This window comes from Schistocerca cancellata, chromosome 11, assembly GCF_023864275.1.
Source record: "Schistocerca cancellata isolate TAMUIC-IGC-003103 chromosome 11, iqSchCanc2.1, whole genome shotgun sequence".
Lineage (NCBI taxonomy): Eukaryota > Metazoa > Arthropoda > Insecta > Orthoptera > Acrididae > Schistocerca > Schistocerca cancellata.
The window spans coordinates 122,275,819-122,302,662 of record NC_064636.1 but is presented as its reverse complement, the minus strand read 5'-3'; the positions used below and the strand labels follow the sequence as shown (position 1 = coordinate 122,302,662).

At 37.1% G+C, this 26,844-nt stretch overlaps 1 protein-coding gene across 1 annotated transcript in view; it reads right to left on the bottom strand.

Annotated features, from left to right (window-relative positions):
* Positions 1-26,844, bottom strand: part of LOC126108601 (uncharacterized) — a 106,404-nt gene that overhangs the window by 75,624 nt on the left and 3,936 nt on the right. Inside the window, exon 3 of the mRNA XM_049913902.1 lies at positions 6,057-6,146. Within this exon, the coding sequence (XP_049769859.1) occupies positions 6,057-6,146 (90 nt within the window). The remainder of the gene's footprint in view (positions 1-6,056; positions 6,147-26,844) is intronic.

The following is a 26,844-nucleotide window of genomic DNA, read 5'->3' as shown; positions in this document are numbered from 1 at the left end:
CATATTTTACTTAAGAATAAGGATGTTTTCACTAGTAAGCCAGGTAGGATCAACACATATATGTATACGATTCAAGTCAAGCCTCACCAAATCTATTACCACAAGTCATACAATGTACCTCTAGCTCTGCGACCTGCAGTTTGGGAAGAACTAAAGAAAATGATTACATGGAATATTATAGAACCATCAACATCTCCATATTGTAGCCCTTTGCATGTAGTGAAAAGACACAATGGAAGTATCAGGTTAGTATTAGATGCAAGAGCTATCAACCAAATTATCTTACCTGTGAGGACACAACCAGAAAATCTTGACGAACAACTTCAGAAATTCTTGGATGCAAAATATTTCTCTACAATAGACCTTAAAAATTCGTTTTGGCAGGTGCCAATAAGCAAAGAATCCAGAAAATATACAGCCTTTATGTTTGGTGACAGAACTTATCAATTTTGTGTATTACCATTTGGCCTAATTGTAAGCTCAGGAGTATTCATTACTGCACTAAACTCTGTACTCTGCGATGATTTACTAGAAACTGTTACACACTATGTAGATGACATACTGATTGCCTCAAAAACCTGGAAGGAACACACTGATACCCTGAACACTTTACTATGCAGATTCACACAAGCTGGTATCACTGCCAATATTTGTAAATCTAGATTTGCTTGTTCTGAGATCAAATACCTAGGACACATCATCAACACACAAGGCATTAAACCTGACCCTTCAAAATTAGATGCTATCAGACATTTCCCCAATCCCACTACAAAGAAACAGTTAAAATCATTTCTCGGTTTATGCTCATTTTTCAGACGATTCATACCTAAACAGTCACTCAATAGCAGATACTTACTAAACTTATTAAAGAAGAACCAGGTATGGATTTGGAACCAAGACTGTGAAAATGACTTTACTAAAATCAAAGAAGCCTTAGTAAATTCTAACATGCTGGAACATCCAGACTTCAATTTGAACTTTTGTATTGCTTGTGATGCATCAAACATTGGTTTGGGATGTTGTTTATTCCAACTTGTTAAAACAGAAACTTCAGAACATATTAAGATTATTGGTTTTGCCAGTCGGACTTTAACGGAATGTGAAAGATCTTACTCCACCACAGAATTGGAAACATTATCTATTATATGGGCATTTAAAAAGTTTAATTATTATCTGTATGGAAGACACACCATTATATACACTGACCATCAAGCACTTACCTTCCTTTTGTCATGTAAATTCATTCATCCTAGACTTACTACGATGGGCACTTGCATTACAGAATTACTCTTTCGAAATCAAGCACATCAAGTGAAAAGACAACATAATAGCTGACACACTTTCAAGACTACCGCAAGGATTACACCATAACAATACAGACTTTGAGAACACACACGATTACAGAATACTACTCATGCAAGACAAACAGTTTACACAATACTACATAGACCTATGCAAGAACATGGCAACACTACAAGATTCAGATCCACACTGGTACAAAATAAAACAAATCATAGTACAACAACACAATGACACTTTACAAGACAGATACATGTTACACCACAACATACTTTTCTACAAAAGACACACAAATGCTACTAACTGGTGCGTTTGCATACCACAAAATTCTGTGCCCAAACTCATTGCACACACTCACACTGTTTGGGGACACTACAGAACAAAGAAATGTCTAAACAAGTTACAAATGTATTGCTATTTTCCAAACATGAGAAGAAAAACACATAATATCATCAAATGTGTCGTATGTCAAAAATCCAAGCCACAAAATCAATCCACCAAAACAGATTTGCACTCTATCTTACCCACTGGACCTAGAGAGATACTTTCTACAGATGTTAGCGGACCTCATCCAACTAGCATCGGTGGTTGTAAATACATTCTAGCATTTTATGACATTTTCTAAGCACATCAAACTTTTTGCCATTAAGTCACCCACAGCAAACACCATCATCAGAAGATTCACAAATGATTACATGCCATACTGTGGAAAACCTAAAGCCATTCTATCAGATAATGCCACGTATTATGCAGGATTCATCTGGAGAAAATTTCTAAAGGACAATAACATTAAGAGTATCTTTACTTCAAAGTTTCATGCATCAGCCAACCCTTGTGAGAGAATTTTTAGAGAATTAAATAGATTCATGAGAACTTATACCTCAACAAGCACACAAACTGGATACATTACTTAGCACTTTTTGAGGAAATACACAACAATTTAAATATATACAACACACCCTATACTCCCAGAGAAATCATGTTTGACACAAAGGAAACTAATGAATGGAGCAACCCACTACCAAAATTTTCTGACACCAAACCTTCACACGAGGAAAAGGTAAGGGAAGTACTAATTGCAATTACTGAACAAGCTGACATTAGAAATAAGAACTATGGTGCTAATCTGAAAAGAAGGCAAAACTTTACAATAGGCATGCAAGTTTTACTTAAGACCCACTACAAATCGTCATCACCTCTAAAACATAATGTCAAGTGGCATCCATTATATGAAGGTCCTTACACAATCATTGATATACCACACCCTGGAGCATATCTGTTACAAAACCCCAGGAATAAGAGAATTTTAGGTTTGTACCCTCACAAAGATTTGAAAACTTTTAGCGCTTAGCAGAGTATGCTGATACAACAACAAGGTAAGTCATATCTGGTACTTCAAGCTGGAATAAGAAGAAGATATAAGCTATAATCTTAAGTATCTACATCTTACAGCACCAGCAACAACAGCAGCAGAAAGAAGATAAGACACAAGAAGAACTAACAATTTTCATGCAAAGCACAGTTACAGATTATATTTATTAATACCCTGCAGACAAGCTGACAGACTAAATGACCGGAGACAATTGCTGCCCTGAACCTGATATATTAATTGGCATGATAGACACTTGATTTGCTATTCACACTCACACCACAATCCACATGAATACAACATGCACAAAAAAAAAACACTCTACAGGAAATGACAAATGAGATTAATTGAGCAAGGCTATATACTTTATTTTATTTGTAAATGATACTTTGTGCACATGCTAATTTGGAATTGATTGTGGATGTGACGTGTCGTGTCTTATTGTAATCATGACTTTTCAGGACAGATCATCTCCAAGATGTTTTCTAACCTACTATGAAAGTTTATGTTGCAGGAAACATTTAATGAAGAAGAACACTTATTGTGTAGTACTGATGTAAAGGAAAATATACTTCAAAGGAAAACTTTATTAAAAAGGTGAAGAGACCTATAAAAGAAAATGGATTTTCTGAATGTATCACAATACACTGAACCTACAAGATAATTTTTTCTACGTCTGACCCATATGTACTTGTAAATATCTAGTTTAATGCAACTGAAAAATGTAAAATATGTATATGTATTACCAAACAATTTAATGTAAATGTATAGGTACACGTTTCACAGAAAAAATTTTATATCTATGTAAACATATAACAGAAAACTGTACTCAAAGTGAAGTGATATTTGTTATGTTTTGTGCTCTCTGTTGTGAACGAACATTTTGTTTTGCAACGAACAATGTATGAACAAGTTGTGTGCAAATATTTAAAAAAACGGTTCACTGCGCTCATGATGGGACACTATAGGTGACGTGAGTCGCAAAACCACGGCACACTTTTCGACGAAACGACGACACAATATCCAGGAGATGGCATACGCCTTTTGGAAGACGAAATTGGAGGTTATTGAGTAGACGTAACACGGACTGGTCAGTACGGAACCACTGACACCATGTATTCCTACCAAGACGAAACCACATTTTAACTGCGTCTTCCAAAGCATGCCTCATTGCAGGATTCTTGATCTCCAACTTGTTTCTTCAAGAACTTTCGTCTCAATGTAAACAAAAGTGTGACACGTGACATTTATTTTAAAGTGCAAAGACTTTGGCACAGTATAAACCTTTACTAACAAGTGACATTCTAAAGAGAATATGTTCACATATCTCTGAAAATGCACAAAACCATTAGTTAATTTTATTTATTGAATGAACATGTGTAATAACATTTTGAAGTGAAAGAGAACAACGGACTATATGCCCAACAAAATTTTTACAAAGTAACAGCACAAGTGAATACGAACTGTGAAATTGTTATAGTCTATGTAAAACTGTAATTGATATGAGAGCAGTGATAGCTCTGAGCCATTGCACTGCACTCCGGTACTGGAGTTCCCGGGTTCAATACCGCTCGAAATCAAATATTTTTATATTTTCTTTTCACTTTCATTTATCTTGAGTGTAAATATTATTTATGTATTTGTATAGATGTATGACATTTATGATATTATATGTATGTTGAATCTGTGAAACATGATACGTAACAACTTATGATTCATAACATGATAAATAAAGAAAATACGTCAACAAATTGCTCAGCTGCAGGTGGTACACCTTTGCCTTCGCAATTTGGGGAGCAGTTTAAGGAACCATTTGCACTCTAGCACAGACAATATTTAATTTAGTTAACTTAGATTATCTGTAACTTAGATTATATGTATTGATTTTTTAAGACAAGAGAATGCAAAATAAAGCAATTAATCCCGCTCTCTTGTCACAGCCAGCAGGCATCAACACTCTTATGTCATTCGTTGTCCTAGAAGGACATAATATTTTGTGTGGCTCCACAGTTAGCCATTTCATACTTATTTGCAGAAAAGAGGCGCAGAATTAATAAGTCGCTCTCATTTGTAAATGATCTGCAATTATTTCCCTATAATTTTACGTAAGTGTAATTTATATCGTAATGTATATGTAAAATGAATATATGTTTTATTTAATCGTATGCTTTTCTTTGTTTTAGTAATTTTAGTCACTCCATTTTCATGATTGAAGCTCAGGTCAGATATTAGACTTTGTCTACAAAAAATATATGATGTGCCCTGGCTACGATCCGTACATCTTCGGACGTGCGAAGCTCGATAAATTCACGGCGTAAATTTTAATCCCTCAATCACTTACTCAACAGGCCAAACAAACAATAATTATTATTATTATTATTATTTTAATTTTTTTTATTTGCTAAAAACCCTGAAGTGGCAATCCATCGGGAGCACAACCGTCAACGCCCTCCACTGTAGACACAGACATAATGCTTACACCGATAACCGAATGCGGCCACCATCCCCATCACTGCAGCCACCCGAGGTCTAGCGGAGGGAGGAGGGGGGGGGGGGTGCTGGCACATATAAATAGCCCACTCCCCACAAATCTCGACACTACGCCAGAAGATGGATAATATGACTTCCTGGGACTTCCTGAAACATCGCATGATATCAATGCTACCATGTGGCTGGAGATCTGACAAACCTTCGTCAGCATTAAATTTAGTACACTATGGTGATAGTTAAACTAATATGGAATTTCACAGACTATCAGCAAAATGTACTAAATTTAACGCTGTTTACAAAAATTCTTGCTATCATGTTTTCTCTTTGCAAGCAGTTTGGGATAAGCAATGTTCCATTACACTGTAAATTTATGCCATACATACTGGATAAACCCATTCTCTTTACACAGAGCAAACAATTCCAGTAATGCAGTTTGTTTTTCATTAAATACTTCAGTGAAAAGAAATAGTATGACAAACACAATACTTACCTGATAACATACTGCTTACAGTTGATTGCTTTACCTCTTACATCTTATATCTTTTCTATTATAGAACTCTGACAGACAAATAAATTTACAGCTGCTGCAATGAAGTCATCTTTGGTACATTTGTTCCCAGAACGAATTTGAGGTATTAATTATTTACATGTACAATAAAATTACCGTGGGTTACAGTTAATAAACTTATGTTTCCTACAAGTTTCATTCAATTACCATTACACAACAGAACAATATACCTATAGTCAATTGAAATTCTATAAACATTCTGGAGGAGTGCTAAAATCCTAGGTTTTAATGTATCATCATTTATGATCACTGAAATATACTGCACCCAATGCATTTCATGATATTCATACAGTACTACATGCACAATACATCACTCATGTGAAAACTTACATCACGCTCAATGCCATCCTCCTGTTTCAGTTCTAGGTCTTGCTTTATATGGAGACTAGGCATTACAATCTTTAGCGGACCTTCAAGAAACTGAAAAAAGAAAGAATGGCATATTCAAAGCTTCTGTCCCTTGCACTTGATTGGTGCTTACACATCAAGTGGGGCTAAAAACCTATTGGTCACATGTATTCACTTAATGGCATTAGGTAACAAGAAATTGTGTCACGTTAAATTAGATTTACTTTCATTCCAATTCTCTCTCTCTCACACACACACACACGCACACACACGCGCGCGCACACACACACACACACACACACACACACACACACACACACACACACACACACACACGCGCGCGCGCGCGCGCGCGCGCGCGAGATATTATTTTTCTCAACTAAACTTTTGCTCATTTTGCAAGGGAGACATGTTATTGTGGGTAGTTGGCTCAAAGAAAATTGAACTAATGCAATAGCATTTCATTTCATGCAAAATATTACACACCCCATGTAAAATATCATGGTAATTTTCTCCTTTTCACCAATACCACTGTCATCCCATTTCATGCATTTTTTAAACATTTAAACAGTGTGCCACCATTGTAATTTGATTTGAGGAAACTCTGCCAGGGATGGTCCCAGTCACCAGCATTGATGCAAGGCACTGAGGATGTCAGGATTTGAGTAAGCAGGCAGACATTTCTGGGTATCATTAAGCAAATCATACTATGTGACAAATCTTAGAATTTCTACTGTTTTACTGCAATATTTATTCATTATTGTGAGGAACTGAATACATTTATCTGCACAGAAATGCACTGTATTTGCTAATGAATGGAAGATGTTGATTACTCACAGTGTTCATGTAGGTGCCAACATGAATTATTATTATTATTATTATTATTATTATTATTATTATTATTATTATTATTATCTTTTTGACTTTTTTTCTCAGACTTAAGTCTGGTTAAAAATGGAACGTGACGCGGACCTCGGTCAAGCGTGACTTCCTTGTAACTGTATGGTATATGTTATATTGCATTTAGGAACTTTCGGGTAATTGAACATGTATCAATAATTACAGATTTTTGTAGTTGTATATATATGTTTGGATGTAGCTGTATTGCATTGATGTACTGGTGAATATTGTGAGGTATGACTCCTGTAGTTGATAGTATAATTGGGATAATGTCGACTTTATCCTGATGCCACATGTCCTTGACTTCCTCAGCCAGTTGGATGTATTTTTCAATTTTTTCTCCTGTTTTCTTCTGTATATTTGTTGTGTTGGGTATGGATATTTCAATTAGTTGTGTTAATTTCTTCTTTTTATTGGTGAGTATGATGTCAGGTTTGTTATGTGTTGTTTTATCTGTTATAATCGTTCTGTTCCAGTATAACTTGTATTCATCATTCTCCAGTACATTTTGTGGTGCATACTTGTATGTGGGAACGTGTTGTTTTATTAGTTTATGTTTTATGGCAAGTTGTTGATGTATTATTTTTGCTACATTGTCATGTCTTCTGGGGTATTCTGTATTTGCTAGTATTGTACATCCGCTTGTTATGTGATCTACTGTTTCTATTTGTTGTTTGCAAAGTCTGCATTTATCTGTTGTGGTATTGGGATCTTTAATAATATGCTTGCTGTAATATCTGGTGTTTATTGTTTGATCCTGTATTGCGATCATGAATCCTTCCGTCTCACTGTATATATTGCCGTTTCTTAGCCATGTGTTGGATGCGTCTTGATCTATGTGTGGCTGTGTTAGATGATACGGGTGCTTGCCGTGTAGTGTTTTCTTTTTCCAATTTACTTTCTTTGTATCTGTTGATGTTATGTGATCTAAAGGGTTGTAGAAGTGGTTATGAAATTGCAATGGTGTAGCTGATGTATTTATATGAGTGATTGCTTTGTGTATTTTGCTAGTTTCTGCTCGTTCTAGAAAGAATTTTCTTAAATTGTCTACCTGTCCATAATTTAGGTTTTTTATATCTATAAATCCCCTTCCACCTTCCTTTCTGCTTAATGTGAATCTTTCTGTTGCTGAATGTATGTGATGTATTCTATATTTGTGGCATTGTGATCGTGTAAGTGTATTGAGTGCTTCTAGGTCTGTGTCACTCCATTTCACTACTCCAAATGAGTAGGTCAATACTGGTATAGCATAAGTATTTATAGCTTTTGTCTTGTTTCTTGCTGTCAATTCTGTTTTCAGTATTTTTGTTAGTCTTTGTCTATATTTTTCTTTTAGTTCTTCTTTAATATTTGTATTATCTATTCCTATTTTTTGTCTGTATCCTAGGTATTTATAGGCATCTGTTTTTTCCATCTCTTCTATGCAGTCGCTGTGGTTATCCAATATGTAATCTTCTTGTTTAGTGTGTTAGCCCTTGACTATGCTATTTTTCTTACATTTGTCTGTTCCAAAAGCCATATTTATATCATTGCTGAATACTTCTGTTATCTTTAGTAATTGGTTGAGTTGTTGATTTGTTGCTGCCAGTAGTTTTAGATCATCCATGTATAGCAAATGTGTGATTTTGTGTGGGTATGTTCCAGTAATATTGTATCCATAATTTGTATTATTTAGCATGTTGGATAGTGGGTTCAGAGCAAGACCGAACCAGAAAGGACTTAATGAGTCTCCTTGGTATATTCCACGCTTAATCTGTATTGGCTGTGATGTGATGTTATCTGAATTTGTTTGGATATTAAGTGTGGTTTTCCAATTTTTCATTACTGTGTTTAGAAACTGTATCAATTTAGGATCTACTTTGTATATTTCCAAAATCTGTAGTAACCATGAGTGGGGTACACTATCAAAGGCTTTTTGGTAATCAATGTATGCGTAGTGTAGGGACCTTTGTTTAGTTTTAGCTTGATATGTCACCTCTGTATCTATTATCAGTTGCTCTTTACATCCTCGAGCTCCTTTGCAACAGCCTTTTTGTTCTTCATTTATAATTTTGTTCTGTGTTGTATGTGTCATTAATTTCTGTGTAATGACTGAAGTTAATATTTTGTATATTGTTGGTAGGCATGTTATGGGGCGATATTTAGCTGGGTTTGCTGTGTCTGCTTGATCTTTAGGTTTCAGATAGGTTATTCCATGTGCAAGTGTATCAGGGAATGTGTATGGGTCTGCAATGTAACTGTTAAATAATTTAGTTAGATGTGAATGTGTTGAGGCGAACTTCTTTAGCCAGTAATTTGCTATTTTATCATTTCCAGGGGCTTTCCAATTGTGTGTAGAATTAATTGCTCGGGTGACTTCATGTTGCAAAATTATCACTTCAGGCATTTGTGGTATCATCTTGTATGTGTCTGTTTCTGCTTGTATCCACCGTGCATGCCTGTTATGTTGTACCAGGTTTGACCATATGCTGTTCCAGAAGTGTTCCATGTCTGTTATGTTTGGTGGATTGTCTATTTTAATGTGTGTGTTATCCATTGTTTGGTAAAATCTCTTTTGGTTTGTGTTGAATGTTTGGTTTTGTTTCCTTCTATTTTCACTTTTTTTTGTATCTTCTAAGTTGTTTGGGCCAATGCTTGCAATTTCTGCTTTTTTTCATCTAATTGCTCTATTGCTTCTTGTTGTGAGATTTTACCTAACCTTTTTTGTTTTTTGTCTGATATTTCATTTCTTATCAATTGTGTTAACTGTCCGATGTCTTTTCTCAGTTTTTCTATTCTGATCTGTAACCTGTGTTGCCATGCTGGTTTTGTGGGTTTCTTCTGTGTGTTGGTTTGTTCTGATCTCTGCCTAGTGTGTATATTTAGTGTAGTGAGTGCTCCTATATAAACCAGTAGTTGTAACTCTTCCATAGTTGTGTTTTCATTTACTTTGTTGTGTATGATTGTGTTGATAGTTTTTATTGTTGTTTCGACTTGTGGGTTATTTGGCGGTCTATACAAGAATGGTCTAATGTCTGTATTTGTGTCTTTGTATTCTATATATGTCAGCTGAAATTTCTCTTCTATATCTAACACGTGTCTCTCTTCGTGTTCTATTTGTGCTTGTTCTGGTGGCTGTCTTAAGATTTCGTTTTCCTCTGATTGTTTAATTGATGCGTGTTGGTCTTTGTTTGTTTGCTCTGGGATGTTTGAGTCCATTACTGTGTTTTCTTCCTCTTCTGATTGCACATTATTTTGTTCCAGTATTTGTTGTACTTGTTGTTTGATGTTTTCTAATTCTGACTGGGGTATCCTGTTATTTTTGATTATTACACGGATCTGATCAGCTAGTCGTCGTTCTGTTAAAAATTTTAATTCCGGGTATCTGGTAATAAATGTTGTGTATACTTGTGATCTGTATCCAGTTGTGTTGGTTCCTAGGTTTGTTGCTTGGTAATAACAGAACATGAGGTGTCGATTAACTTCATCTGACCATCTCATCCTCTGTCTTTGTTTTCCTTCTAGGGTGGTTGCAGGAAGCATATCCTGCAAAACACCTCTATTCGGATTTAAATCCTTTTCCAGTTGGCTGCAGTGTCGTTACCATTGTGGGCGGGCATAGGGTTCAAGCGTCGTCCCCGACCATGACGGCACTTGTCCGAGGCTTCTTTAGTTCTGTCCTGAACCAAGTAATCACACTAAAAGGGGGGTTAGCCCTATTAGTGGTTTGTTCTTTTCGTTGCCTTTTACGACTGGCAGAACATACCGGAGGCCTTTTCTCCCGGGCCTCCACGGATTTTATTATTATTATTATTATTATTATTATTATATTTGCAATTGCATGACTTGAGAAACTCCAGTAACATTACTAAATTGAACTGTGTGCTGTATGAATGAAGCCAAATAGAGAACCTTTCGCGTTTGAAGTGTGCAGGAGTAGGAAAAACTGGCCAATTGCCTGCAAAATGCTTGGTGAAGTGTGATGTGGTCAATGGCTTCAAGCTTGTAATAAAATTCTATTGAGCTCCCCATTCTATTCATAAGTCAAAGATCAACTGCAAGCTCTCTTATTACATGGAAAATACTGGTTCAGATGCTAATTCCTTTATAAAGTAAAACATAAAATTTTACAAAACAAAAGTTAGTTTTATGTAACCTAAGCTTTCTGTTATAGTATTAGATTAGCTTTAAATTTTATTCCTCTACCCTGCTATTTAAATTATTTTTACTGTGTAGTGCAAATATTCACTTTTTGTTTCCTTTTTAGACATTGGACCTGATATTACTAATATTTATTGGAAGTCAGAACTATTGACTTGTTCAAATTGAATTCACATCGAATCACTTGACACATCACAATAGCATTTCTTGATTTTTATTTTGGAATTTAATTTAATTTTATTTTTGGATGGTTCCAGTCCTTCCTGCCCCCTTTCAGCCTATTTCAATCAATATATTATAAATAGAATCTGCAAGAAAACAGAACTGGCCATTTATGAGAAACTCCAAATATCATTTGGGCATTTGAATGTATCCATTACTATCGGCTGACAGCAGAACTTTCAATTACATGAAACGTAATTTGGTTCATATGACATTATAATTATGACATAGGGGTCTTTTGACACCATGGAATAATGTCACAAACCACTACAATAAGGAAACTACTGTTGACAGTAGTGTAGGGTGAGTCATGGCACCATGTAGGTGACTGCATCAATAACATGTCTTGACAGCTGCAAGTTTGAAGATGGCACTTTCTTTTTGCCCAGTGTGAATGTGGAGACACTGATGCAGCAAGCTAGATAATAAAATGCATCTCACTACTATTTTGCACATGGAAGCCACATAAGTTCTTTGCAAAGTTCTTTTTATTTATAAAGTTAAAAAAAAACCTCAGACAGGAAATGAAGTTATGCATCTGCAACCCTGAAGGAAAATATGACCATCCAAGATAAGCTGGTACAACTTTTTCATGGCCATCCCCTCTCCAACCCCTAAGTGTATATTGGTAACACCTGTTGCAGGCTGTAATGGGAAGTTATGATGGCTGAAAAGCCAATTTATGTAGCCAATGACATATTTTTAATTCAATGGAGAGACAAACACAGTGTTTAATCTAACAACTACCTTGACATATCAGATGTTAGAGTGGGCTCAAAGTGAATGTTCAGGGAAAAGGCCTGTTTGCAGTGGCCAAACAAAAAAACATGTAACACTTAATGTAACACTGGGTTTTCATCAATTATTTTTGCACTCTTCTTTCTGATATTGATTTGTATCCAGCAGGACTGTGGACAAAAACAGGAAATAAGGGAAAAGTGTCAGTTTTGAGGCTAACCTAAACCTCAGAGTAGGCTATACATCAAGTCTGTCACAACATTGATCCATCTCTGAGAGAAAGCTGTTAATAGTATTTGAAGAGAGGCAGTGAAACACTGCTCTACACCCAAATAAAAGAACCTCTTGTAAGCAGCAGAAGAACATGAAGATACAACTATGCAGACAATACCACTCACCAAAACCAGGATTGTATATCAGATAAAATTAATAAAATTTCAAAATCAAAGTTGCACTTGTGTTCTGTATACACACATATATGATTAAATTACATTAACAGAATTGTCCACATGTATCAAAAGCATGCTGTGAAGTAAAGGTCATCCACAAAATGATTAGTTTGTATGTTAATGGCAGGACAGATGGTTAACAGCTGTGCATTGTCTATGATGTAATATCCTCCCACTGGCTGCCAACAAACTGGACCTGAGACATGATAGAAATATCTACCTTCTACCATAAACTAGTGAAGTATGTGGAGCACTGTTTGTGAGGTTTAGCTAATAAACCTGTCAACAGGAGTTGTTGACTTGAGGAACTATGTTATTAATGGGGGGACATAAAAGCTATTTCAAGGTAACATATGTCCATCTAAAGTACCTGCACTTATCAGGTCTCCAGGGCAAGGACTAAGGAATGACAGAACCCCCCTGGTTCCAGTCAAGATGCCACAGGCTCATAAGCTTTCCAGCGTTCTTGACTTTGCTGGTTTGTCTTCAGTCAAAAGGAAAGGAAGGGTGCTGGCTGCATGATGTGCAGAGTACTGTTGACTGGACACCCAAACCAATGCAACACTCTTACTTGGGCCTGAAGAATGCCTCACTGCAGCATCCAACCAAGCAGTGAGGGGTTGCTCTTCACTGTGAAATTCAGTTTCAGAACAGTGAGACTCAGACACACAGCAGCCTTGTGTAGTGATACACACCACTATGAAGAAATGTGGTGACACATACCACTGTGGAGAAGTTGATGCATATCCCTACATCATCTTTCCAACAAATGATACTAGCAACTCTTGAGTTATTTATGTAACAAGATTAGAAAAATAAAATAATGTTTTGAGTATAAAAGTACAGGGCATAACAGGCATGTCAACGTCTTGTGTTCGCCAAAGTTCCATCTGAGATATGGTATTCCAATGGTGAGTCTGAGTAATGTATAGTACAATTACTGGAATTTCTGATCCACCTGTGATGGAAACTGTTTATAAATGCCCAAAAATGCTTCAGCATTTTTCTGCCATCATCAGTGAGTACTTTTATTCAGCTACATGTTTCAAGATCTCATAACAATTTATGTCTTTCCACTATTACCTAACTTTTCTATATTTCTAGTTTATATATGATCCTCTATATCTTTCTATGTACTGATAGATTATCATCTGCAACTAAATTATGTTCCTGGGAGTTTGGTGGGCTAATCACCAAATCCCTAACTACGAAGCAATTTTGTTTCACCACAAAATTTCATGTTCATTTCGTAGAACTCCACTCACAACCTGTAATTCTTTTCTTTACTGAGAACAATGTTTATATTCTTGTGTCAATCACTATTTATGATCACTTGGGTTTGACACAAAGTTGGAACTTCTCTCTCTCCTCTGCCTGTGCCACAGTGAAGGCTCCAATAAGAATATTTTTTGATTTTATGATGATCTCAGCTCCCTATTTTCTGACCTGTGTTATTCGGTGGAAGATGATAGGGTACCTCTGCAAAGCCCATGAGGGCACTATGGTCAAGAAGGAACTATACAAGTAGCAGTTTATATGCAGAACCAATTTTTTAGATTATAAAACCACCCGTAAAGACAATATGCAGGTAAATGCAGATCTACGTGTGGGACACCTAATTTTGGTACTCAGGAAATTACATCTCAAATGTCACAAAAACCAATGCAAACCCAATGTAAAATTGAAGCTTTCAACAACTTGGAGATAGTTGTGCGATTGGATTGAAGAGTTCCTAGATAACAGAACGCATCACGTCATTCTCAATGGAGAGAAGTCTTCCGAAGTAAGAGCGATTTCAGGTGTGCCACAGGGGAGTGTTGTAGGACCGTTGCTATTCACAATATACATAAATGACCTTGTGGATAACATGGGAAGATCACTGAGCCTTTTTGCAGATGATGCTGTAGTATATCGAGAGGTTGTAACAATGGAAAATTTTACTGAAATGCAGGAGGATCTGCAACGAATTGATGCATGGTGCAGGGAATGGCAATTGAATCTTAATGTAGACAAGTGAAATGTGCTGTGAATACATAGAAGATCCTTTATCATTTAGCTACAATATAGCAGGTCAGCAACTGGAAGCAGTTAATTCCATAAATTATCTGGGAGTACGCATTAGGAGTGATTTAAAATGGAATGATCATATAAAGTTGATCGTCGGTAAAGCAGATGCCAGACAGATTCATTGGAAGAATCCTAAGGAAATGCAATCCGAAAACAAAGTAAGTAGGTTACAATGCACTTGTTCGCCCACTGCTTGAATACTGCTCACCGGCGTGGGATCTGTACCAGATAGGTTTGATAGAAGAGAGAGAGAAGATCCAACAAAGAGCAGCACGCTTCATTACAGGATCATTTAGTAATTGCGCAAGCGTTACGGAGATGATAGATAAACTTCAGTGGAAGACTGCAAGAGAGATGCTCAATAGCTCGGTACGGGCTTTTGTTGATGTTTCGAGAACATATCTTCAGGAGGAGTCAAGCAGTAAGTTGCTTCCTCCTATGTATATCTCGTGAAGAGACCATGAGGATAATATTAGAGAGATTAGAGCCCACACAGAGGCATACTGACAATCTTTCTTTCCACAAACAATACGAGACTGGAATAGAAGGGAGAACTAATAGAGGTACTCAAAGTACCCTCCGCCACACACCATCAGGTGGACTGCGGAGTATGGATGAATAAGTAGAAGTAGTTATTAACATCTTAGTGCTCTATTAGGCATTGTCTTACTGGATGTGGTATGCCACTGGCTTCCTCCAACTTCTGAACTCACTGACATAGTAAGTTACATGAAGACCTAGAGCTTCACACTGGAATGGAAACTGTCATTTTCCACAGAGAAAAAGTGACAGATGATGCTTAGGACTGAACCCAAAACACTTGGATTTGTAGCCTCACACCCATTCAAGAAGCAATCCTCGTACTCTTAGAAAAGTATGTAAGCATTCAAGACAAGATCCAGAGTTTCATTAACTAACAGTGGCATTATACACACAATACTGGAAGGAAAACTAGAAATGATTAGCTGCAAAATCTGATATTTCATATAGAGGACCCATTAGAAAGATGCATCACAGAATTCAGGCAGTAATAGCTTTATTATCATGAAAAATAAGAACTGTACAATGAAATAAATCTGCATTTATCTCATTGCATGTTACTGAAATTTGAAATCTGCATAAAGATAAGTATCAAATGTGAGGAAAAAATAATTTTAAAGTGTCAAATGTGATGTGGAAAAAAAAGAACGTTTGAGTTCCAACATCCATCCATCATAGTAGATTAATGCTTAAGATATCGTCTGGTAAATATTGTATACAATCGAATTTCTCTATCATACTGTAGTGACAGGATATATATACTTCTCAGCTACATGACTGAAGATGCATGCCTTTAGATGGGGAGAAAGATGTGGAGGAAAATTACATCAATGAAGTACAACATGACATTAGGTTGAGCAAATATAGACAACATGAGCCGTGTCATTTTATCAGGAGCTGTCCATCCATTTCCTTGAAGAAATTTAGAGAATCCATGGAAAATGTAGATCTAAATTTCCAGAGGACAATCTGAACTCATTCATCTTAAAATCACATCCTGTGACATAAGCACAGCTGTGAGAACAAAAATTCCTGTGAAAATCTACAAAACATGCTTTCCAAAATATTAGCCTGTGTAACTCTAAATACAAAGATTGGAACATGAGCACTGGACTACTGAAGCATCACAGATTGCTACTGTTAAAAACAAATTCTGAAAGATAGGAACATACTTCTGCCTAACAAATCTTGTAAGGTGATCAAACATGATGCAACAGCCAATACACCCAGTATGGGGAATTTTGTGGAATATGGTGAGGACCTGCAAATGTTAACAACATTACATAGTTACATGACAGCAGAGATCTGTACAGCAAATTCAAATGACACTAAATCCCCTGAATCCCCATGGCCAACCAGAAGTTGAACATATGAGAACCACCAAGACAACCTATATAAGAAGTCTTCCATTAATTTATAAGCAAGATCATATCTTGCAAAACATGGAACAAAAACCGAAAACCCCACAACTTCTGAAGAAAAATGTTAGAAAAGGGATCAAAGACAACTCTACAAAGGCAAGTTGACAATGATGCACGTGGTAGCAAAATGGATGACAGTAACAGAAAAGTCATAATTACAATGCTTTGCCTTAAAAAGTTTCTCCACTAAAGAACATAAAAATGCATTTCACATTTTTGGCTGCAGCATGGATACTAAAATGACAGATACATAATTGACTAAGGAGGTGACAGGAGTGAGAAGGAAAAACTAAACTTTTTCTACACAGTAGACCACTAGACCTGAAGTGGCAGCCATCAGATTAAATAAAACAAGTGGATATTGCAGAACAACCTATGGCAATTGAAGTGTTACTTTATGGAACAGTGGCTTTTCATGGGAATAGAAAAATGCACAGGTCATTTCAGTTTGTAAGAAGAGGCACAGGAAACATGTTTGGAGCTAAAGGCCTGAACAGCAGATAATTTTGTTCTCCTATATGATTTTGGAAAGAAAACAGTTCCTCTGCAAGAATAAAAATGGATCGTACAGTCATTGATCAATTAAAATCAGTTGCTCTATTCACTCACAATTCTGCTGCAATGCAGTCAGCCAATACAATTTTGAATACCAGATAAATTATGCTGATCAGAAACATTCACAATTTCATCCAATGACTGCCTAATATTAGAGAATTGTCTATGAAACAGACGTACAAATTTATTTTGGCTGCACTGATGGATTTCTTGCATTTTATGGGCTGTCACCTTAACCATTATGGACACATCCCTGCAATAATAAGAACTTGACTGAAAATGGTATCTTGCAAATCATCCTCTTCAATTTCCTTCAGATTTAGAGTATTTGGAGTTTAGTGCTGGAACATCAATTTCCTAAACCAGCACTATGCAGTTACCAAAGAATTACAAAAATTTGACTTTGATGATCGGAAGATTTCTGAGTGCTGTCAACTAAAAAATATTTCCTAATTATTAACACAATTGCTGGTAATTGAGACTATAGCACAAAAGTGCCTTAACGAAAAAGCTGCTGGTTCGAATCTTCTAGTCTGAACTACTAATTTTTGAAAAATTTCATGTCTACTAACAACTCTCAAATTTAACAAATACTGAGTTGTAATTGTTTAGTAAAAATTACATTTTTTTCAACATTCAACATATTAAAACAAAAATTTTGATACATCTCTGCGAGATTTCTTTATTTTCAATTTGATGCTCTCCATTTTTGTACCAAATCGTAATTTTTCAACAATACTTGCATTTGTATGTAACTTATAATTAAAAATAACTTTTTAATAAAGTATGGTTCAGCATGAATTAAAATTACCATTTGTTTTACATATGGAATGTAAATAAAACTAAAAGAACTGGTAGCAATCAATGTTATCTGAACCACCAATTTTATGATTATTATATTGTTATCCTATGCACTCATCTACAGACAACTGTATAATAAATTTTTTATACTTACCAGCACTTACAAATCACCCAACTACCAAATGCATTTCTTGTTTCTACTTCTGTGGAGAACTGTGTCATACTGCTTTACAAAAGTATTGGCTGGTCGCTGACCTTAAAATCCTGAACCTACGATGATACTCTATGAGGACACGCAAGTGACATCCCCTTGGCAGCCCTGGAGGCATGCTTGGTTAGGATAACTGTTAAAGTAACTGATCCTGAAACCAGGAGTTACAGCCTCAAATCTGAGACATAGCAACAGTTTTCATCTGTGGGTTTGTATGTGTACCAACGCAGTCTCACAGAATTGTTATTTGTGTTCATACAGATAACGAAGTAATTCTACAAATATACATGCTAAGACTGTTTCTTCTGCTCCAAGACAGCACTTTAAACAATAGTGCATAGCCCCCACCCCAAATGAACCATGGACACTGCCAAGGTAGTGTTGCTGGCATGTCAACAATACTGAAAACAGATAGGTGCAAACACAAATAAGTATTATCTGAGGAGAAATCAAGATAACACATGGTTCCTCAAGAGAGGCAAAAGCCTTTTCAGCAGTTGCAGGAGCAATGGTCTGTATGATCAACTGACCTGGCCTTGTAGCATTAACCAACTTCCTGTGCCAATACTGCAAGTGGATGAAAGCAAAGGGAAACTGCAGCTACGTTTGTTTTTTTCTTCTCAAGAGCATGCAGCTCTACTGTACAAAATTATCTTAGGCAAAATATTCTGGAGGTAAAATAATCCCCCATTCAGATCTACAGGTAGAGGCTACTAAGTGGGATGTTATCAGGAAAAGCAGGACAGCCACTCTATATGTCTGAGTGTGGAGTATTTCATACCTTAGTAGGGTAAGTATGTATCAATTGGGGGTAAGATAGATACTGCCTACAAGAAAATTAAAGAGACCTTTAGAGAAAAGAAAAGCACTTGGATGAATATCAAGAGCTCAGACGGAAAACCACTTCTAAGCAAAGAGGAGAAAGCAGAAATGTGGAAGGATTATATAGAGTGTCTATAGAAGGGTGATGTACTGGAGGGCAATATATGGAATTAGAGCAGGATGTAGATAAAGATGAAATGGGAGAAATGATACTGTGTGACAAGTTTGACAAAGCCATGAAAGACCCGAGTCGAAACAAGGTCCTGCAAGTATACAACATTCCATTAGAACTACTGATAGCCTTCGAAGAGCCAGACCTGACAGAACTCTACCATGTGGTGAGTAGGATGTAAGCGATTGGTGAAATACCCTCACACTTCAAGAAGAATATAATAATTCCAATCCCAAAAAAAGAAGGTGTTGACAGACGTGAAAATTACCAAACTATCAGTTTGGTAAGTCATGGCTGCAAAATACTAACACGAATACATTACACATGAATGGAAAAACCGGTATAAACTGACCTTGGGAAAAATCAGTTTGGATTCCATAGAAATGTTTGAAAACATGAGGCAATACTGACCCTACAACCTGTCTTAGAACAGAGATTAAGGAAAGGCAAACCTATGTTTACAGCATTTGTAGACTTAGAGAAACCTTTTGACAATGTTGACTTGAATACTCTCTACCAAATTCTGAAGGTTTCAGAGGCCAAACACAGGGAACAAAAGGCTATTGACAATTTTTACAGTAACCAGATGGCAGTTATAAGAGTCGAAGGGCATGAAAGGGAAAGAGTGGTTGGGAAGGGAGTGAGACAGGGTTGTAGCCTATCCCTGATGGTATTGAATCTATACTGAGCAAGCAGTTCAGAAAACAAAAGAAAAATTAGAAGCAGAAATTGAAATCCATGGAGAAGAAATAAAGACTTTGAGGTTTGCCGATGACATTGTAATTCTTCAGAGACAGTGAAGTACCTGGAAGAACAGTTGAACAGAAAGAACAGTGTATTGAAAGGAGAATATAAGATGAACATCAACAAAAGCAAAATAAGGATAATGGAATGAAGTCTAATTAAATCAGTGATGCTGAGGGATTAAGATTAGGAAATGAAACACAAAGTAGTACATCAGTTTTCCTATTTGGGGAGCAAAATAACTGATGATGGTCAAAGTAGACAAGATATAAAATGTAGGGTGGTAATGGCAAGTAATGCTTTTCTTGAGAAGACACATTTGTTAACATCAAGTATAGATTTAAGTGTCCGGAAGTCTTTTCTGAAAGTATTTGTATGGAGTGCAGTCTTGTATGTAAGTGGAGGACACGGACGACAAACAGTTTAAACAGGAAGAGAATAGAAGCAAACATCAAACAATGGAAAATCCAGGATGGAATGTAACAATACCAGAGAAGGAAAGTTGCTACCCACCATATAGCAGAGATGATGAGTCGTAATAGGCACAATAAAAAGATTCACACAATTAAGGCTTTCGGCCATTAAGGCCTTTGTCAGCAGTAGACATGTGCACCCTCGCACGCACGCTCGCACACTCACATGATCGCAGTCTCAGAGAGCTGAGACCACAGCTTGGCAGTGTGGTCTCAGCACTCTGCACGTGCATGCGCGCGTGTGTGTGTGTGTGTGTGTGTGTGTGTGTGTGTGTGTGTGTGTGTGTGTGTGTGTGTGTGTGTGCGCGCGCAAGAGAATAGAAGATATTGAAATGTGGTGCTGCTGAAGACTAGATGGGTAGATCATGTAACTAATGAGTAATGAGGAGGTACTGAATAGAATTGGGGAGATGATGAATTTATGGCACAACTTGACTAGAAGAAGGGATCGGTTGGTAGGACATGTTCTGAGGCATCAGGAGGGCAGTGTGGAGGGTAAAAGTCAAAGAGAGAGACCAAGAGATGAATACACCAAGCAGATTCAGAAGGACGTACACTGCAGTACATACTTTGAGATGAAGAAACTTCCACAGGATAGGGTAGTATGGCGAGTTGCACGAAACCAGCCTCTGGACTGAAGACAACAACAACAGCCTAGGAAGGTTAGAGACTTTAAATAGGAAAAATTGATAGGTTGTATTCAGTTGTTGTAGGAACTGAAGTGCAGTGGCAGAAAGGACAGGACTTCTGGTCAGGCCAGTACAGGATTATCAACAAAAAATCAAATAGGGGTCATGCAGGGAGAGCCCTAGTAATGAGCAAGAAAATAGGCACATGAGTAAGCTATTGTCAACAGCAAAGTCACTGAATTACCATAGCTGATATAGGCATGAAGAAAATACAACTGTGGTAGATATTTGTATGGCAACCAGACCAGCAGAAGAATGGAATAGGAAAAAGTTTGATGAGTAATTATTCAATAGGTAAAGAAGATGACAGCCAATTCTAGAAGGTAATGAAATTCAATAGTAGGAACAGGATGTAAAATAGTTAAGAGAACATCCAATGGCACAAATGACTGAAAGGGGGAAGCTGTCTGGTAGAATTTTGCACATTGCATGAATTAGTCACTACAAACACTTTTTTCAAGTATCATGAAAGAAGCTTGTTTATGTGGAATAACCTGGAGAAACCAAAAGGTTTCAAACAGATTACGTAATGTCAAAAACAAAGATTTCGAAACAGGAATGTAAACTACAAAACATTTCCAGTGCTAGCTGTGGACTCTGGCTAGAATTGTTTTTATTAACTGCAGAGTAACGTTGAATAAATGGTAAACGTAGAATTTAAGTACATGGGATTTGGATAAACTTGCATGAACCAAAACTCATTGATGGTTTGAAAATGAGCATTAGGCAACAAGTGATAAATAGAGGGTAAGTATACACTGGGTGATGAATAGGCAGCTTTGAGATGAAACAGTGAAGGCAGGAGGAAACATAGGTAAAAAGTAAGGCCTAGTCGGAATACCTTCACAACTCACGAGATACTGAATTTAATTGATGAGAAACATGTAGCTATTTAAGCAGACAAAAGGGAATACAGACATTACTGGAATGATGTTGACAGAACATGAAATATGGCTAAACAAGAATGGTTGTAAGGCAAAGGGGAACAAACTTGTGCAAGAAAGGGGAAAGGAAGTAGTTGTAGACAAGACTGGAAATATCATAATATGACCAAAATTTGATACAGCACTGAAAGAACAAAGTACTAACAAGGCCATTGCAGTTTATGACATTCCCTCAGAATTATTGGGATACATGGGAAAGCCATCCATGACAAAATTATTCCACTTTTGTGCAAGATATGAGATAGTTGACGTACAGTCATACATCAACCAGAATGTAATAATTCAAATTTGAAGAAAGGCAGGTGCTAACAGGTGTGAATATTATCATATTAATATGACATGCTTGCAAGAATGGAAAAGCTTTTACAGGGTTAACCTTACATAAGATCACTTTGGGTACCAGAAACATGTAAAACAAGGCAATACTGATACTATGGCTTACCTTAGAAGATGAGCTAAATGAAAACAAAAATTGCGTTTACAGCTTTTGCAGATTTACTGAAATGCTTTTGAGAATGTGGAGTTGACTGCACTCTTTGGAATTTGGGCAGCAGCCGAATAAATAGACAGGAAGCAAAAGTTTGCTTGCAACTTTCACAGAAACCAGGCACCGGTTGTAAGACTTTAAAGACATGAAATGGAAGCATTGAGTAGGAAATGAGACAGGCTTGTAGCCTAGATCTGATATGCACTCTGTACGACAAAGACACGAAGGAAATCTGGAAGAAAGTAAAGCAAACTGTGTGTTTACCAATGACAATGTAATTCTATTAAACCAAACAGGCATCTTGAAACTGTCAATGGAGGGATGTGTGGGAGGTAAAACTCAGAATAGCAAAATTGGATATCATCACTAAAGGAGATTGTGTGACATACATCAATAAAAGCAATGGAATCTAGCTGAAATAAATGAGGCAATGTTGAGTTTCGACTAGAAAATGAGACAGTAAAAGTAGTAGACAACTTTTGCTATTTGGGCATCAAAGTAACTGACAATGGCCGAAGTAAGAAAGAAATAAAGTGAAGACTAGCAATATTAATGAACATGTGCCTAATAAAGAGGACTGTTCACATCTAACATAAATTTAAGTGTTAGGAAGTCTTTTCTGAAGATATTTGCAGTGCAGCCCTGTATGGAAGTCAAACATAAATGATAGGCAATTCAGACAAGATGAGAATGGAAGCATCTGAAATGTGATACAGAAGAATGCTGAAGATTTGATGGGTAAACGAAACACCAAATGAGGGAGGAACATAGGGACCAATTTCACTAACACAAGGAACCTGTTAACAGCACAAATTCTGAGGCCTTTAGGGATAGTCAAGTTGGTAATGGAGGGATATGTGAGGGTTAAAAGTGTAGAGGGATACTATGGCTTGAAGACAAGAAGCAAGTTCAAATGGATGTAGGAGGTGACTGTCATCAGAGATTAAGAGATCTGTGGAGGGTAGTCTAGCATGGGCAAGTGCATAAAGCCAATCTATATTATATTCACCAAAATTGAGCCATAACATAACACTGTTTAATTTCATACAGTCACAAAAATTCTAGAATTACCTGTTGGTTCACTTGCTCATCCATTTAAAAAATCTGCCAGGAGTTCTTTTAAGAAGACAATTTTAGATATATTACAAAACATTATCACATATTTTAAGTCTATGACAATTCCAAAGAATAAATGACTCATTCTTTTCAGAGTGGCCTTCTCAGTGACAGTCAGTAAGGTGCATTTCAATGGTAGTGATCTAAAAGTTATATGAATGATCAGTGACAAGAAATTTGAAAATTTATTAGCATCTTGCACTTCATTTTCCTATGCTGCTACTTTGAATCATATTTCCTACTCCCATAATCTTTATTTACTTATCGTTAACTATTTTATATGAAATGTGCTTCATCATATAAACAAACAATAGTGTAGCGAAATCAGTGGGTACAACCAGAATCTTTAATATTGAAATCAACAATACCCACACCATACAACTAATTGTAACATGGATTTTCTATTAGCAAATCATAGTTTTATTTTGAAATTTTAAAATTATGTGGATGAAGCAGGGAGGGAATAATAAATAAAACTTTTGAGGTCATTCACTTTGTGAGAGTTTCCTGTTCTTGCTAGCCCATGCCTTGGGATGTGGATGTTTGCATTACTTACAGTATCTTGTTTGTAAACTGTCCTGGCAACACATTTCTTACCATTCTTCCTGATGCCAACAGCAGAGTCATCCAGATATCAAAAACTATTAGTATTCTAAGCCTGGTAAACAAATACAGGCACCGCTATATGTTTTGCCTAGCATATTCCACAGATTTTTTTATGCCACTGATATCAGCGAAATAAACATGTATCTGACAAAGGGACCAAAATATGACATACAGAGTGTGTTACAACCAAACACTACTCTCAGTTTACACATAAGGTACAACAATCTTGAGGACTTTTCTTCCAGATTTGGTTGTTGTGTTTTTCCCAGTTCACTTTCCCATCACCATGAAATTTGGCACTTTTACTTTCTATACTGACTCACAGACATGTACAATGAAAGAGTATTAAAAAATTGAGATTCTGGACAAAGCCCTTCTTCTGAAATAGAAAATATACACACACACACACACACACACACACACATACACACACACACACACACAGAGCCACTGTCTCCAAGAACTGAGACATGACCATCTGCTTTTGGCATGAGCAACTATCTGTTACGGTGGGTTGTGAGGTATGAGGCGGCACGGGGCAGGGAGAGAGGGATAGCAATGTAAAGGTGGGAGGAGGGGTGGGGGGAAGATAATGTGTTCTCTGTGACACCATGCAAGGATGTGGCAGAGACAGTATGGGTTGCTAACGGCAGTTTTGGGAAGCTGTACTGTGGGAGGGGAAGGGGAGGAGAGAAACTGAGAAAGGGAAAATAAGTGCACAGCAGTGTAGAGTGTGTGAGTGTCTGTGTGTCTGTGTCTGTGTGTGTGTGTGTGTGTGTGTGTGTGTGTGTGTGTGTCTGTGTGTCTGTGTGTCTGTGTGTCTGTGTGTATTTGGGTTTTTAATTGTATTTTCGTGTTAGTGGTCATGTTTACGTAATGATGTCATAGGCGCCATATTGGAGTCATAGTGTATGGTTGCTTCTGCCATATTTGTGACATCATGGATCAAAGTAGATGGGTGAAATTGGACATTTCTGTATTTGTGACTGACAAGACAAGGCATGGGAGATCTGTTTCTGGGATAACGCTCTAAAGGAAATTTTAGGCTGTGGAGGCCTCAGTGTAACCCTTAGTATATTCCTTGCAATCACATTGTTTCCCAATATTCTTAGCTGGTGGAGTCTCCTTACATTTCCTTTCCCCATAACACACTGTATCAGAAAAAAATCTACCTTGCATTCCAAATTCTTTTATCACCACCACTACTAGCACTACTAGTGGTATCAACTGCAGTAGTAGAAGTACTGCCAGTATTAACTTTTAGTTCGTAGTATTATTCACTGACATTGCTAATTGAGACACCCAAATCATTGTAATACTATTTGTCATATTAAAACTTAGTTTCAGGAAAATATGATACAAAAAGGGTGCAGTATTTGTGAAACTGTGGTCCAATTTAATAGAGGGCCTGATGGACCTAATCAGATCAGGTTCAAGTAACAAACCAATAAAATCATAAAAATGTCATCAACGAATCTTGATCTGGTGAAGGGTTTGTGATTCTGGATGGTTAGAAAGGAATCCGCTAGGTGGCATATGAATGAACTGGCAGAACATGGTGCCATACAAATGCCCTTTGATGTGCTGTAGATTTGTTTGTAGGCAGTGCCTTCAATGGAGAATTGTGGGTGAGAATCTAGTTGGTCATGGCGACCAGGAAGGGGCTGTAGGTTAGGAGAGAGTCAGACACTGGGAAAGGTACTGTTCAGTAACAGAAAGCCATGGGTGTGGGGGGATGTAATCCTAGAGGGTGATAGCACTGACAATGATGAGCAGGGTGCCAAATTGTAAAGGAGCACGAACTGTGGAGCTCAGTGAAGGAAATGATTGGTGTCTTGTGGCAGGGTAGGTTGAAGATGAGCAAAGATTACATCTTTGGGAGCACATTAAAAAAACGCAGCTTTTCTAAATCGTGCAAATGGAAACTCTTCGTACAACATATCAGTCATCCCCATAAGCCTCAACGTTCACTAGTCTGTATGCTCCACCCCACCTATTCCCTACCCTGCTCTCATTCTAGCACTGCACACACCTATCCCACAACTCCACCCCCCCCCCCCCCATGCCCCACACAGCCTCCCAACACTGCACCTAGCAGCCCTATTCTGTCCCCCCTATGTCCTTGACCAATACCACAGGCAGCACAGCATCACCTCCACCCCTACCCTGCTATCCCTCACTTCCCACCCCACAGTAGCTCTTTACCTCTCACTCCAACAGATTTCTACTCACATTAGATGTGTTCATGGCCTAGTGTTGTTCTGTATTTCATATGAATTACTTTGTCCAACAGCTTAAATATTTAGCAGTCAATTCATTCTACCTACCTGCAACCTAAGGTCTCCTCATTGTGTTGAGTTGGAACGCATGCTTTGTATATCATTACTCTATCCTGAGATTTCCCGTGTTTCATTTTAATTTCTCTGTTCTTTGGAAAACACAACTGAGGCAACTAAGTTTTGCTTGTCACCATTGGACCAGTTCAGATACAACCTCACATGAAAAGCTTGAACAGCAATTGCTCAGTTACACAGCTTTGAGCTAATGGAAAAACAGATACGTTTACAATACAGATGTAACACATGATATGAAGGTGCAATATAGTCCTCACTTCCGTAGTTCTTCCAAAAAGAAGTGATAAGAAGATTGGTACAGCAAAGGCATGTGTGCTGT